Here is a 14,229-nt window from a genome sequence, read left to right on the forward strand (position 1 = left end):
AGAGATATAGAATGCAATTCAGTTAATTTATACTTCTTGAAAAGATTTTTTAAGTATTGAATTAGTTCACACACTTTTCTCTGTATGCTTTAATTTATATACATGTTATATCTATTAATCTTTATTTCCTTTTATGGTAAAAACCATTGTAAATTGCTAAGTAATTCAGGTGGGTGGTTGAACTGGTTTTTAAGTCGAGGAAAGATCATCCTACATTCGACTATTAATTGACATCATTAAAACAGGAATATTATTCATGAAAGTTAATTTTTTCATGAATGAGAAATAAATTTAAAAAGTTTTTTTTAAGTACTGTAATAAACTTTAAAACATTTTTTTTAATTAAAAAAAATATCTTCAAATTTCATGTAATATTAAAGAATTAATGTAATTTTTTCAATTAAAAATTTATTGAATTTCGTATTAAAAGAAATTTTTAAAAATTGTTTTAATTATTTCGTGTTATGTTTATTTAATTTATTTTGTATGATTAAATAAATAAATATATTTTTATATATTTATTTATTAAATAACTCACAACAATTGATATAAAATGCTTATCCATAAACTTTATGCAAATTATGATGCATTGTACAATAAAAAATTACATAAAATATATTTTACAGAAATAAGTATGCAATGTATAATTTAGCGACAAAAATAAAAATAATATAATAATTTGACTATACAATAAAATATATGACGTGATAAAAAAATAAAATTTCTATTTTTTTTCTTTCCTTTTAATAATTCGCTAAGAAAAAATAATAAAAATTAAAAAAAAATGTCAGTCCGAAGTGCAGTTCGAGTGTCTAACTCGAATTTAATCATGAGATTAAAATGTTCTATGACATCAATTAACCGAAGTATTGCCATTTTAATATCCGAATAACTTTTTTTTTATCATCATTAATATTATTATTACTGTTAATTATTATTATTTTTTTGCAATTTACAAGATGCAGAAGTTAGAATTTATGAAAAATTGGTCCCTTTTTTGAATAGAGATGATGGGAATCACAAAGAAGAATGGCGTTTCATGTGCAACGATAGGTGGTCCGATCTAGAAAAGGCTCTTTCGCATAATCTGCACTGAAATGGCCTATCACCCGTATGTTTTCGATAATGTCGTGTTAGTTCGTCAGATCTAGCAAATTTCCATCCGCATCCTTTCCACGTACATTGATATGGTTTCTCTCCGGTGTGGGTTCTCAGATGAGCCTTCAGATGAGAACTCTTTGTATAAGTCTTGCTGCAACCTGGATGAGTGCAGGTGTGCACAGTCACTTTTCTTCTAGTCAAATTCCTCCTTGGTCTTTTCGGTTTTTCGGCAGGTGAGGTGGTGGCTACGTAAGAAACTCGTGTGCTTCTCGTCGATAGGGCTTCTGCAAGGTGGGGTGATGAAGGAGGAGTGACTACTCTCAAAACTGTTGATACACCAGTTGTGGGTTGGGACGGAGAATTCTGCTGTACCAGAGTTTCTGGAGAAGCTGGTGGTGACATCTGATTGCATACCGAGGATGTATATGTATTCCATGTTATGCTCCCTGTTTGGGCACAGGACGGCAGACGTTGAGACGATGTTTTGTTGATTGCCTGGCCTGATCCTTCGTCGCTATATAAACTGGTGGTGTCGGAATTGAGAAATAGATCAAGATCTTCGTATCTGAATGGCGATGGTTGTTGGACTACTGTCTGACCCACTACAAGAGCCGAAGTGACAGGAACCAATGGACGTCTGTTCGAAATTTCTTGAGAACCAGGCTGAGATTTTTGGGCATTTTCAGTTGGGTGCACTTCCGCCAATAAAACACTCTCTATATCTTGCCACATCTAAAGAAAAGTAATATTTAAATTAAAAGTAAAAATTAAAAAAAACTGTACTCTACAACATATTTTTAAATAAAAACTATTGATATTTTAAACAACTGTAATTAAAAAGGGGGATGGGAGAAGAAGAATATGTAAAGTGTTGGATCTATGCCAATCATTACAATATAAATTTATACATATAATTATATCTGAATTGCAGAATAACTATTGTTATTACTATATTTAACTGAGTTGTATAGATATAAATACAATAAAATAAAAGAAAACTATGTCGAGTTATTTGTTATATGAATCCTGTCAAATTAGTAAAAATAGTTTTACACTTAAAACAAATTTTATACTCGATATAGATGTACTATTCATCATATCTTGTACAAGTAGTAACGCATAATAAATATTTATATTCCCCTTTTTTTAAACGACACGTTCTTATAAAAATAGTACAGAATTTTCATACTAGAATAAACTGTTAATTTGACAGGAAATATTTTAGTTTTATTTCTAGAAGTTGCGAAAAAACATATTATTATTCAGAATCTCCATTAAAAAATATTTAATGTGTTGAACTAGGATCACACCACAGGAAATGGCGTCATCTTGACAACCTGTTATCAAGGTCAGACTGTTTTGTAGATAGACAAACAGACAAAACCATCTGTTTGAGTGAGGACATATCAGAAATGCTGGTAGAAAGTTAATTAGTCCTTGGCAAATCTATATGAAGAGAAATGTCTATGAATTATAATGATACTTTATTTGTTTTTTTATTCCAAGGTTTTCAATTGTAGTTTACTTTACTTAAGAGTTACATTTAAAATATAAAATCATATATTTGTTGAATATTTCAAGTACATTTGTATGTGTATATTTACTTTAGTACCCATACAACTGTATACAACTACAGAATGATTTCCTGCTTTTAATGTGTATATTTATATTTTTAGGGAAATTTTTTAAAATCTATATTTGTATAATGGAAAGACATTCAGGATATATATTTTATCCTTAATAGATCAAAATGTAAGATAATTAAGATAGAGAAAAATTAGGTTAACTTTGAAGAGAATTTTATAGAAATAATTTATCCTAAAGCAAGTGTAGAGGAAAATAATTCATAGATTCATATAGAAATCTGTTAGAAAAAAAAAAGTAAAATTTATATCTGTTAAGATGAATTCACATAGATTATTTATTAAAAAATATATTTTCATTGTTTAAAGTGAATTATAATGCTTAACTGATAAAAATAGTAGGAAAATTTTATTTTATTCTCTTAAGAGTAAAGAATATAAAAATGTAAAAATTGGATTAAAATATTTATATATAAAAAATAAATTAAAATAATTATAAAGTTATATAAAAGAATAAATATAACAGTTTTTTAAAATGAATTGTAATTTAAAAAATAAAGTCAAAAATATAAAAGAATTATTAATTTATTTATTGCTTTTTTGAAATTTATCATTACAGATCATTTTTAAAATTTAAATAAAATATTTCCATGATTCATGGAAAATTTTTAAATTAAATTATTCATAAAATTTATAAATTAAAATTAACATAGTAGCCTGTAAACTTAAGAAACATATTTTAATATCATCTTGTAGAAAGTAATTAAGAAATAAAAAAAATAATAATAATTGAAAATTAGGAGAATAGGTCATCAATGAGAATGAGTTCAATCATAGAAGGATTCAGTTTTTTTCTTCACTTTAAAGAGATTCTTATCTATATTTTTCGATAACATTAACAATAAAAATCATAAATTGATATAGTTTTTTCTCTGTTTTTTCTTTAGAATAAATTGTTCCACTTTTCCATTCAACAGTTTTTTCTCTACCATTAAAAAAAATACATCTGTTGCTTTCTCACAAATCAGTAGTCGATGAAAAGTTTATCTAAAAGACTTATCCTATTGATAAAAATTTATTCTATTTTATAAAATAATCTTGTGAGAACCTTTTAATGAATTAACAAATCTCATTTCGCACATTTTATCTTATTTATTACTAGAAAAAAAAAAATAATAATAATATTTAGAGCATAACTAAGCTTGTCATAAATGATTCAGAGTAACAAAACAAATGTTTCCCCCTCTAAAAATACAATTTAATATTCAAACTAACAACTTAAATATATTTAAAATATTAATTTAAATATTTAAAAAATGTATTTATATATATAGAAATCATGGCATAAATTATTGTCTATTCATGATTAGTTTGCTGATTTAGAAGAAAAAAATTCTTTTGATTAATCAATCATCATATGAAAAAAATTCTAAAAATAATTATAACTGATTAATAATTATAAATATATATATATTTTTGCTTCTAAAATTGATCAGGAAAGTAAATTTGATGACCTCAAAATGAATAGAAATAAGAAGTATTTTTATATAAATTAAATGGATTTAGAATCGTGAACAGTTAAACACACTTTTCAATCTTCTGTACATTATAAAAAATTCTGTACTTTTAAAGAGTCAATTTATAGTTTAAAAATGTTAAAATTAATGCTTTTACCTACATAATATATTAAGGGAATAAATTTATATTTTATGTTTCAGTAGAACCATTACGATGAGTTTCATTTCCGGATATAAAAACAGATAATGATTATCACCCTATCTGAAGTCACGAAAACGTGAGTTCGACTTCTAATACGACTTTTTAAGGATGATTTTTTTTATTACTATTATCCTTCAAATATTATAAGTTACTTTATAAAGGATTGCAAAACTATTAATTAATGATAAACGTATAACAAAGAAATTAATAATGATAAATTCGTGCCACAGGATAATCAATAGGAAAAGAGAAAGAAAAAAACTGCGAAAAAATAAAATATTTCCTGTAACATATTTATGAGATGATTAGAATAATGATCTAAAAAAATAATAATAATAAATTATTCGCGTATGTAGGATGATCAATAACAAAAATAGAATTTTTTAAATTATGCGTATCATCATTATATATTTTTAGGATGATCTACAAAGAAAAAATAATAATTTAGATAATTATTTAATTTGTCTAATGATGATCTAGGCCTATATAGAAACAATACATATATATATATTTCTATAAAATATCATCCTGTTATATAGGATGATCGATCAGTTGAAAGACGAGAAAAAAATTGATCTTTTTCTATGATATAAATCGTTATTAAATCTATAGGATAATTGAAGATAAAGTAAAAAGAAATCAAATTGTGAAATGATACAAATTTATCATCATTATATTTTCAAGATGATGATTAAAAATAAGTTTTTTCAGCTTCATTGAACGTTACTAGATTTGTAAATGCTTAATATAAAAAATTACAACTTATAAATTTATATCACAGATCATCATTAAATGTATGATGATAAGCACGCCTTGATTTTATTAATACGGTCGAACCTGCAATAACGGTCATCTCTAAATAGCGGCCATTTTTTAATAACAAAAATGAAATAACCTGTAAATAACGGGCGTTTTTTAGTTTCCGTTAGTGGCCGACGTTCAGAGGTTTGACTGTATTTAGGGCTTATATACGTCTATAGATTAATCGATAAGTAAAAATTGATGATCGATACAAAAAATAAGAATGAAGAAAATATATAAATCATCAATAAATTTATATGATGATCAGAGAGAAAATACCAATTTTTAAACGCGCGCGACGCTACGCGACGCGATTAAAAGTCGCTTGGCGTAGCGCGCGTTACTTTATTTATAAAATACGGTACATCTGCTTAAAATTTTCATATAAATAACCTATAAAATAAGAACGTTTATAAATAATCAGATATCTTTATAATCCTAAAATAAATAATTTAAAAATATATTTTATAAAAATGTTCTTTCAAATCAATCCTGAGATATGAGATTATAAATTGAGGTTTTAGAAAGTACTTTAAGTTACTACCCTTCATCTGGATAAAAATATATTTGTGGGTCTTCGAGTATCTATTTTCACAAATACTGTGTTCCATATTCCATTTTTTTTTAATGTTAATCTCTTCATCATTTTTTACTCTCACTTCACTTAATCCTGAATGATAAATCCTGATAACAATAGTTGCAGTTATAAGGATGTAAATTGGTATTAAATATCTATAAAAAATGTAATTTAATATATAAAAACAATAAATTTTTCATCTATTTTTTAATTCTTTATTTTTTTACAAGTAATTTATGTATATAAATCTTACTTAAAAAGTCAGAGACTGTTTATTTCTTCTCAATTAAAATAAATTATTAATTAATTATTATTATCTTATAAATAGAACTCTATTAAAAAACATTTAAAGGAATTATTTTAATAACTTTGGATTATAGTTATTACATGACAATTCTAAATATTGTTAGCATAATTAGCATTGTTATAGCTTCAGATCATTATCTTGTTTTTTAAATTATAGTAATACAATTGAAGTTATTAACTTAATGTTGTTTATGAAATAAATTTTTGTTTTTAAATTGGAATTAAGCAATAAATAATTTTATATACGAATACAGGAATTAAGTTTTATCAGTTATTATGAATGAGTAATCAATAATAATAGATGATTATTGAGATACAAATCTCATCGTGTCACGTCTTCGCGCTCCAAGTATGTAGCAATGCATTGTTAGTAACCCGTTTTTTGCTTTATTACTGTTAAAATTCGACTTTTTACGCGTTTATACTTTTTCGGAATGCTTAAACTATTACATAAATAGTAAGTTTTTAAATATTTTAACTATTTTATTTATAAAAACAATCATTAATAGTGAAGTATGTTACAAGCGCTTATCCCGACGCGCGCTCTAAGTTAAATAAATAAATAAATAAATAAAATAAAAGATATTCACAGCTTTAAGTATTGTCTTAAAAATATATTTAATTTAATTGTTTTTCTCAACAGATATGCATAAGATGGATACGTTTTTTTTAAATTAATAATGCGGAACTATATATACGGTAGTAGCGCTACGCGACGCGACGCGCGCGAAGTTATGATACACTTGAAATAAGGTATGTTTATCAAGTTGTATTGATGAATATTCAGAAGATCAATAAAATACTGAACAGTCTTCATTTTATAGACGTCAAAAGAGCCACGAAAATAAATTTTATCGCGGGTCATTGGGCCAGTTTAATGAATATATTGTACATAGAAGAATGAGTTATGCATAGTTTTATTATGTAGCGAAAAGAAAAAGGTACGTTGCCATCAATAATTCAGTAAGACTTTTCCTGATATATTTTATCCTGTTTGTATATTCTTCTTTGCCTCGAAAATTTCCCACGATTGATAATTATATAAATTTCATAAGTTACTCCACCCTTAAAATTCATATAGATATATATTGGTAATTTATAAATATCGTACACGATCGTGTATATGAGAAATATAATTATAGAAATATTGTTTAAAAACATTTGCACGAACTAACGATTAAAAATAGGACACATTTAACTTAGGCCATTGTTTTGAAATTAGATGAGAAGCTTTCGGCCTAATATCAATATAGGTGTGGTTATAAATGCTAATTTTTAATGGTAATGATCGTTGTACATCATAAAGATCGCTCTTTACTCGTCAAAGATATATATAAATATATATAGCATGTGAATGCGATTCTATTACACAATTTATCCTTAATCTCAAATGAACTTAAGTCACGAAAATTATGTTAAAGATTGTTATTTTCAGAAGTGTAAATGAGATATGAAGCTTATACATCTATTACTTATATTTAAGAAAAAAAAGTATATATTTAAATGTTTTACTATATTTAATTTGCTTATTTTATTGTACTTTTGGTATTTTTTTTAACTTTTTTCTGATTTTTCCGTCTTTTTTAAGGGTCATAGCTGCAATATTCCTGATATCTCCGGTAAGCTATTACAATATACATCTTGTAATCTGATATAAACTAAACATCTTTGATAATATGTAATACACAATATATTCGTGATCATCTTTGATAAACAGTACATACATGATAATATATTGTATGCATTATATCCTGATGATCTGTGGTAAAACTACATTCCTGATAATCTCTGCATTCCTGATTACTCTGTAGTAAACAATATCTTGTATTGCTGATAATCTATGATAATTTTTTCATTCCCAATTAACTATGGCAATCTCTTTGTATATTTTATATCCTGATGATTTGTTGTAAACTATATTTCCAGTAATTTATTGTAAATTATACATCTGTATCAAACATTTTTTTTATTTAAGATCTATTGATTATTCATCTAGCCTAAGAAAGTTTTACTAAGACATTGTTAAAACTAATAAAGGAAATATTTGTTATGCATAATTTATAAATTTGTCATAAATATTATAGCAGAAATATTTATATATAAAATTACCTTGCTAATGTCTGTACAAAAGCTTCTTTTTTATTGTAAATTAAATGGTAATAAATTCAAAGATGTCCTTGAAGATCTCAAACTTTTAAATATATTAATTAATTATATCTTAATAATAATATAAAAATATGCTATTTATCTAATTATTAATATAAATGGTGATATTAAATAGAACAGATTCTTTTGTATAAATTCAATTAATGAAATCTTTTTACAGGCTAATTTAAATTTTAATTTATTTGTAGTTTATTAAAAATTTATTAACATTTAAAGTAATGATTTTAAAAATAAATGACGTGTAATGAATATCGATAAAGTTTGCTTTGATTATTTATATTTCGTATGATTCCAGTGAAATACAATTGTCAGTATCGGTAAACGACGCCATCTTAGCAAACGAACGACGCGTGACACGGCACGCAAACAATCTGGCTTCTAATACTAATAACGTAAAAAAAAAATGCATTAAAAATACGTTTAAAAAATTTACATATATATAAAAAAAATAAATGATAATTATATGAAATCTTAAACTTTCTGAATTTATAACATTGCGCCGCGAAGCGACGCGATATTCGCGAAAGCCGCGCGAACGTCCCATCGTTTCCATCTTCAATACCTTTATCAAAGCAAGATTAACGCGATATAATTTTGATTTTTTTCCAATATAAACGCCTAACATTAAAGGATATTTTTCGTCAATAAAAGGATCCAAAATTAGAAGTAAAGCTATAAAAATGAGGGATTTAATAGATAGTGTGATGACTATAGGAGGCAGACTTTCTATCATTATTAAAGTTTCCGTTTCCATATATCATAGAAGTGATAGCATTCCAGATAGATGCATCTAAAAGCAGCACGCAAAGGGGATATCGCGTGCAAGGGATAGGGAGCCCAAAAAGGAGGAGAAATAGGTAAAAATGACACGACTGTCGATGGAGCCAGCTGCCGTTTTGAAGTCTTCTAACTGCCAAATTAACAATGCACGCAAACAATTTATTCAGTCATGCAATCATCTCATTTACTATGACAAGCCAACATTGATTATGTCCCAATCAAAATCCCTTAAAGAAACAAGAAACTTTACAATATATCTATACACATAAATACATTTTATAATATAATATTCAATTAATATTTTAATTAATAACTAATACACTTATTATTAATATATTTTTAAATAAAATACAATATATTTCTAGAAGATATGTATTTTTTTTTCTCATTAAAAATGATTAATTATTTAGCGTAAAGTAACCTGTTTAATTTGCAACCATTTATCTTACTCGATTTACAAATTCCAGAGCTATTTTTGCCAGAGGGAAATATTTTATATTAGTTTTAAAAATATAATAAAAAAAATTTATTTTTCTAAAATCTTTCGAATTTCAAAGCTTAATTAACTAATTAAAATTTAATTATTAAACATTCTCTAAATACAATTTCTATTATTGATATTTTGCCCAATGTATTTTTATATGGTTTTAAATCATTCAAAAAACACAATTTAAATGTGTAACATTAATATTAACTAAGTCTTTTGATTGTAATCTACATGCCAATCAGATCAAAAGATTTTCTAGAATTAATATTTTCTGAAACACGCTACTAAACTTCCTAGAAATTACATTTTTAGCAGTAAAAGAATTTTTCCCCCTTTCTTCTAATTCTATAAAAATATTAAAGAATTTAATGTAATAATAATCTTATTAAGTTTAATTTGAACAATTTTTTAAATACATTTATTAATGCTGAATATTGAAACTACTAATTCAATAATTTCTCGATGTCAAAGTTATCTGATGATCTAAACTGGTGCGACTTGCGCGTGGTCGCGTCGCTTTGCGCTTCTAGTATATAGATCGTAAATTCACCAAAATTCTTCAATTATCGTCCATAGTATCAAAATCATTTAATAATTTTCACTATAAACTTATAGATATTTTAATACATTGAGTATATCGATGAAATTAATTAAATAAATTGTATTTGCAAATCTTTTTTGCGAGTGATGAAGTGATGCGCCGATTGCTTTCAACGCGTCGCTAACCTTCTTCTAAAGCGATTATACGGCATAATATATATATATAGAAAATGCAGACGGATCATTTTTCATTTTTATTCTATTTATTTATATTTTGAATAAGAAAATGCCTGGAATCTACAACATTTTCTAGCTCCAGCGATGCGTTGCATCTCATCGCGCATTCCATTTATACGCTGTGATCTTATTTTAATGATCGAATGTTTTAATTTTAATTAATAATATATCTTAATGAAAATTAAGAAAATTTTTATCCTTTATAACATATTCCGGGAATTTAATTTTATATATATATGAAGCAATATCGCTTGGATTTAACACAATTTCGTACTTTTTAACCAATAAAAATAGCATTTTAATTGCAATACAATACATGCAATACGTAAAAGTATTGCATGCAACATTCGTAATGATTATCTAACAACAAGGAAAAATTATTATTATTTTTTTAATACTAGGAATTCAAGCTTCACTTATAACACTTTAACGATAAATTTAAATAATATATTACCTGTAATTTACTACGAAAATGTTACACTACAAGTTGCAGTATTAAACATCCGAAGAGTTGAGAACTTCGCGATCGGGTTATAATTTACTCGAACAGGTTTTGTAATTACGAAATATCAATTTTTCTTCTACTAAATCTAATTATAATAATACGTCACTTAACATTAACAAAAGTATCGATTTGCTTGAACAGTTCAAGCATCCAATGCTTGAACTGTTCAAGCAAATCAATGAACGAATTTCGAGTAACGTACATTTTATATTTTATTATTTATCTAATCATAAACCAGTTTAGCAACACAAACCTTTAAATATATATTTATTTATTTATTATTATTTTTTTAATTTTAAATATTATATTTATCCACTTTAAGTATTAAATATCAAGACGAGATTTGATTTAACTAAGCATGAAATCTCTATAAGTCACCACTAAAACTGGGTTTTTTTAAAGTATAAATTTAGTATTTAATTGTTTTAAAAGGTTTTTAAGAGCTTAAAAAATTAAAATTTTTATCAAAATATTAGTATTATTTTTTTAATAATTGAGCTATTTTATAAAAGAATTTAATTTTTGAAGAGAAGTCTTGAAAATTATGGCTTTATTCTATCTTTAAATAAATAAAAGAAAGAGAAAAGTAAATAGAAAAAAAAATTCTTCAAGGTCAAAGGAGCTTAATTCTTTGCGTGCTTTAGAATTATATCCATTGATATACATTTATTCCTTGCAAAGTTATTAATAACTTGATGTTATTCTTTGCATAGATAAAGGCGATTCATAAAGCTAATATATCAATTTTTTTTTATTTTTAAAAACTTTTTTTATATAAACATTTAACTAAAAATATTAAAACTAACCCATTCACTAACAAGGAAAAATTCATAAAAATATCTTAAGCATTATTCAATCAAGGAAATGAAAAGATTTCCACATGTAATTAAAGTAAAATCGGTAATTGAAAGCAAGTTTTTTGTTTTACTGAATTGAAATTTGATGTTTATAAACTTTAAAAAGATGTAAAAAAAAAAATAAGCTTTAAAGTAATAAAATACGACGAGTGAGCGTTAAAATTGACGTGGTTTTTAATGTTAAAACTTCGAAGTAAATCTGTTACTTACATCATGAAAATCGGACATGTCCGCAGAGGGTGCACCAGTACGATATCCAGTACCAATTTGGTCCCCAGTTTGGGGTAAAAGTACAGCTGTGCTAATTGACATAAATGAAGGACGGAAGATAAAAATCCAAAAATTTTGGAGGAGGAATTTTGCTCAGAATAACTCGAACGGTTGACTTCACACGATATACACAAAAGTAAGATATCCCATACACAGCACAGGCCACCTGTTCCGTTCTACCTTCTCTCACCTGTCTAACTGTCTAACGTACCTTCTTATCACCTGGTTTCGTCCTGGTACCTCACCCGTCATGCCCTCTAGTGGACGAATTTGGAAGTTAACCCGATGCATTATATTGACGTATGGGTTATGAAGTCGACTCTACTCTTAGAAACCGATTCGGATTTTCGACATTAATTAAATATTTAATTTGAAATTGTAATGAAAAATGTCCGAAACTAAAGAAAACATTATTAATTTAAATTAAGACAGAATTTTTATATTTTTTAAATAAAATTAATCCTGTTTAATTGACTTGTTTAAGGGACTTTTATGCTAAGAATTTGGCATGGAATCTTTTCTAGTTTTATTTTTTTATTTTTTATTTTTGAAAGGACAATAATAAAATAAAGATTGTTCTTAATGATGTAATTTTCTGAAAATAAAACACTTTCCTTATTTAGAATATTTTTAAATATATGAAATTTATTTTAAAAACAATGAAAGTTGTATGGAGGAAAGTGAAGAAAGGAAACAATATGCCGTGTTTATTAAAGGAATAATAATAAATATTCTTATTTTAACTTAATAATAATTTTAATAATATATCTGTAAGACGATTTGTTAACATTATTAAAAAAAATTGTGATTTTTATTGATTTAAAAGTATAATAATGGTCACTTTTTAACAACGTCCACCTCTAAACGGCGGCCATTTTATCAGGAACTTCTTCCCCCCTATAAAAATTCATGCAAAATAACCCGTCAACAAAGGCCACCTCCAAAAGACGGCCATTTAAAAAATTTTTTATATATACAGGGCCTATATATGCTTCTCAATGGTCGTTGTTCAAAAGTTGACTGTGTAAGGTTATTATGCCTACTAATTTATAAAATTAAATTTTTTAAACCCTAAAAATATTTAAAAATTCTATTTACAGTATTTTAAAATCTTATTTTTTAAAAATAATTTCAAAAATACTTTTTATACATAATAAAATCTATATTTTTCTGCTCGGTTTTATAAAAAAAATAATAATTTTTTTAATATAAAATTTCGATTAAACTTTCAATCTTTTTCTTATAAAATTGATTTAAAATGTATCAAAATGGAATTTATTTAAACTTTTTAAAGAAATAAATAAATAAAAATTGCAATTCAGTATAATAAAAAGTTGTATATTGTATATAAAACAAAAATTATTATTATTATTTTTTATTTTTTTAGTATTTTCAGAAGGGATTTAGTGGAAAAATCTTTTAAAATTGCCTATAAAACTTTAAAAATTATAAAATACTTTTATAAAATAAATATTTTAAACTATAAAGCCTAACAGAGCATTAAAAAAAAAGGCTTAGAAGACCATTTTTTTCCATCTCTTTGTTATAGAAAACAATAAGAGATCAAAAAATGATTTTAAATAATAAATAATAAATAAAAAATAATGAAATTATAAAGAATAGAAATTAAAAAAAACTCTTCCTAATAAACTTATTAAAGAATAAAAAGAATTAAAAAATAGATTTAAATAAGGAGAGGAAAGTTGAACTAATTACTTGCATTTGAATGTAGAAGAAATAAAAAAAAAGAATAAAATAAAAAAATAAACGAATTCTCTTACGTAATGAAAGCAAATTATATATATACGTATATAAAAATAAGCAATAAAACATGCACGTGGCACTTTAAATAGAAAATTCATTCGTGTTCGACGTTTTCTAAAAATACAAATAAATTCTACAACACGTGAAAGAATTAACTCGAAATAAACCCTTAAAAAAAAGAACTCGTTTCTACTTCTACTTTAATTATTATGCAGTAAAATATAAACAAATATATATATAAAAAAAAATAGCATAAAACTTGAAAAGTATTTAAAAAAAACCCGACTTTTACTTTATGTTCAGTAGTCGTTGAATGATTTGAATGAAGTAATCAGAGCGTTCAGTTACTGACCTCATCAACATAACTTAATAATATTGTCCCGAAAACGAAAAATGGTCAGTGTTATCTCTATAGAGTATACAGATAACTTTTACTTTAATAAGGTTAAGTATGATAATTAAAACAATTATCTATTCTTAATAAAGAAACGAGGACACGATAGAATTTCACTTTTAACCATAATTTATCCTCCTCC

The 14,229-nt window shown here is 25.2% G+C and overlaps 1 protein-coding gene across 1 annotated transcript; it reads right to left on the reverse strand.

Moving 5' to 3' along the window:
• Window positions 1-549: 549 nt before the first annotated feature.
• LOC136973757 (Krueppel-like factor 4) lies at window positions 550-12,136 on the reverse strand. The gene is made up of 2 exons (XM_067268510.1): window positions 11,870-12,136; window positions 550-1,833 (listed from the first exon to the last, which is right to left on the reverse strand). Exons 1-2 carry the CDS (start codon window positions 11,969-11,971, stop codon window positions 1,018-1,020), a joined length of 918 nt encoding a protein of 305 aa, XP_067124611.1. The 5' UTR covers window positions 11,972-12,136; the 3' UTR covers window positions 550-1,017.
• Between the last annotated feature and the right edge of the window lie 2,093 nt (window positions 12,137-14,229).

Source organism: Centruroides vittatus, unplaced genomic scaffold (assembly GCF_030686945.1).
Source record: "Centruroides vittatus isolate TY-2023 unplaced genomic scaffold, ASM3068694v2 contig_329, whole genome shotgun sequence".
Classification (NCBI taxonomy): Eukaryota; Metazoa; Arthropoda; class Arachnida; order Scorpiones; family Buthidae; genus Centruroides; species Centruroides vittatus.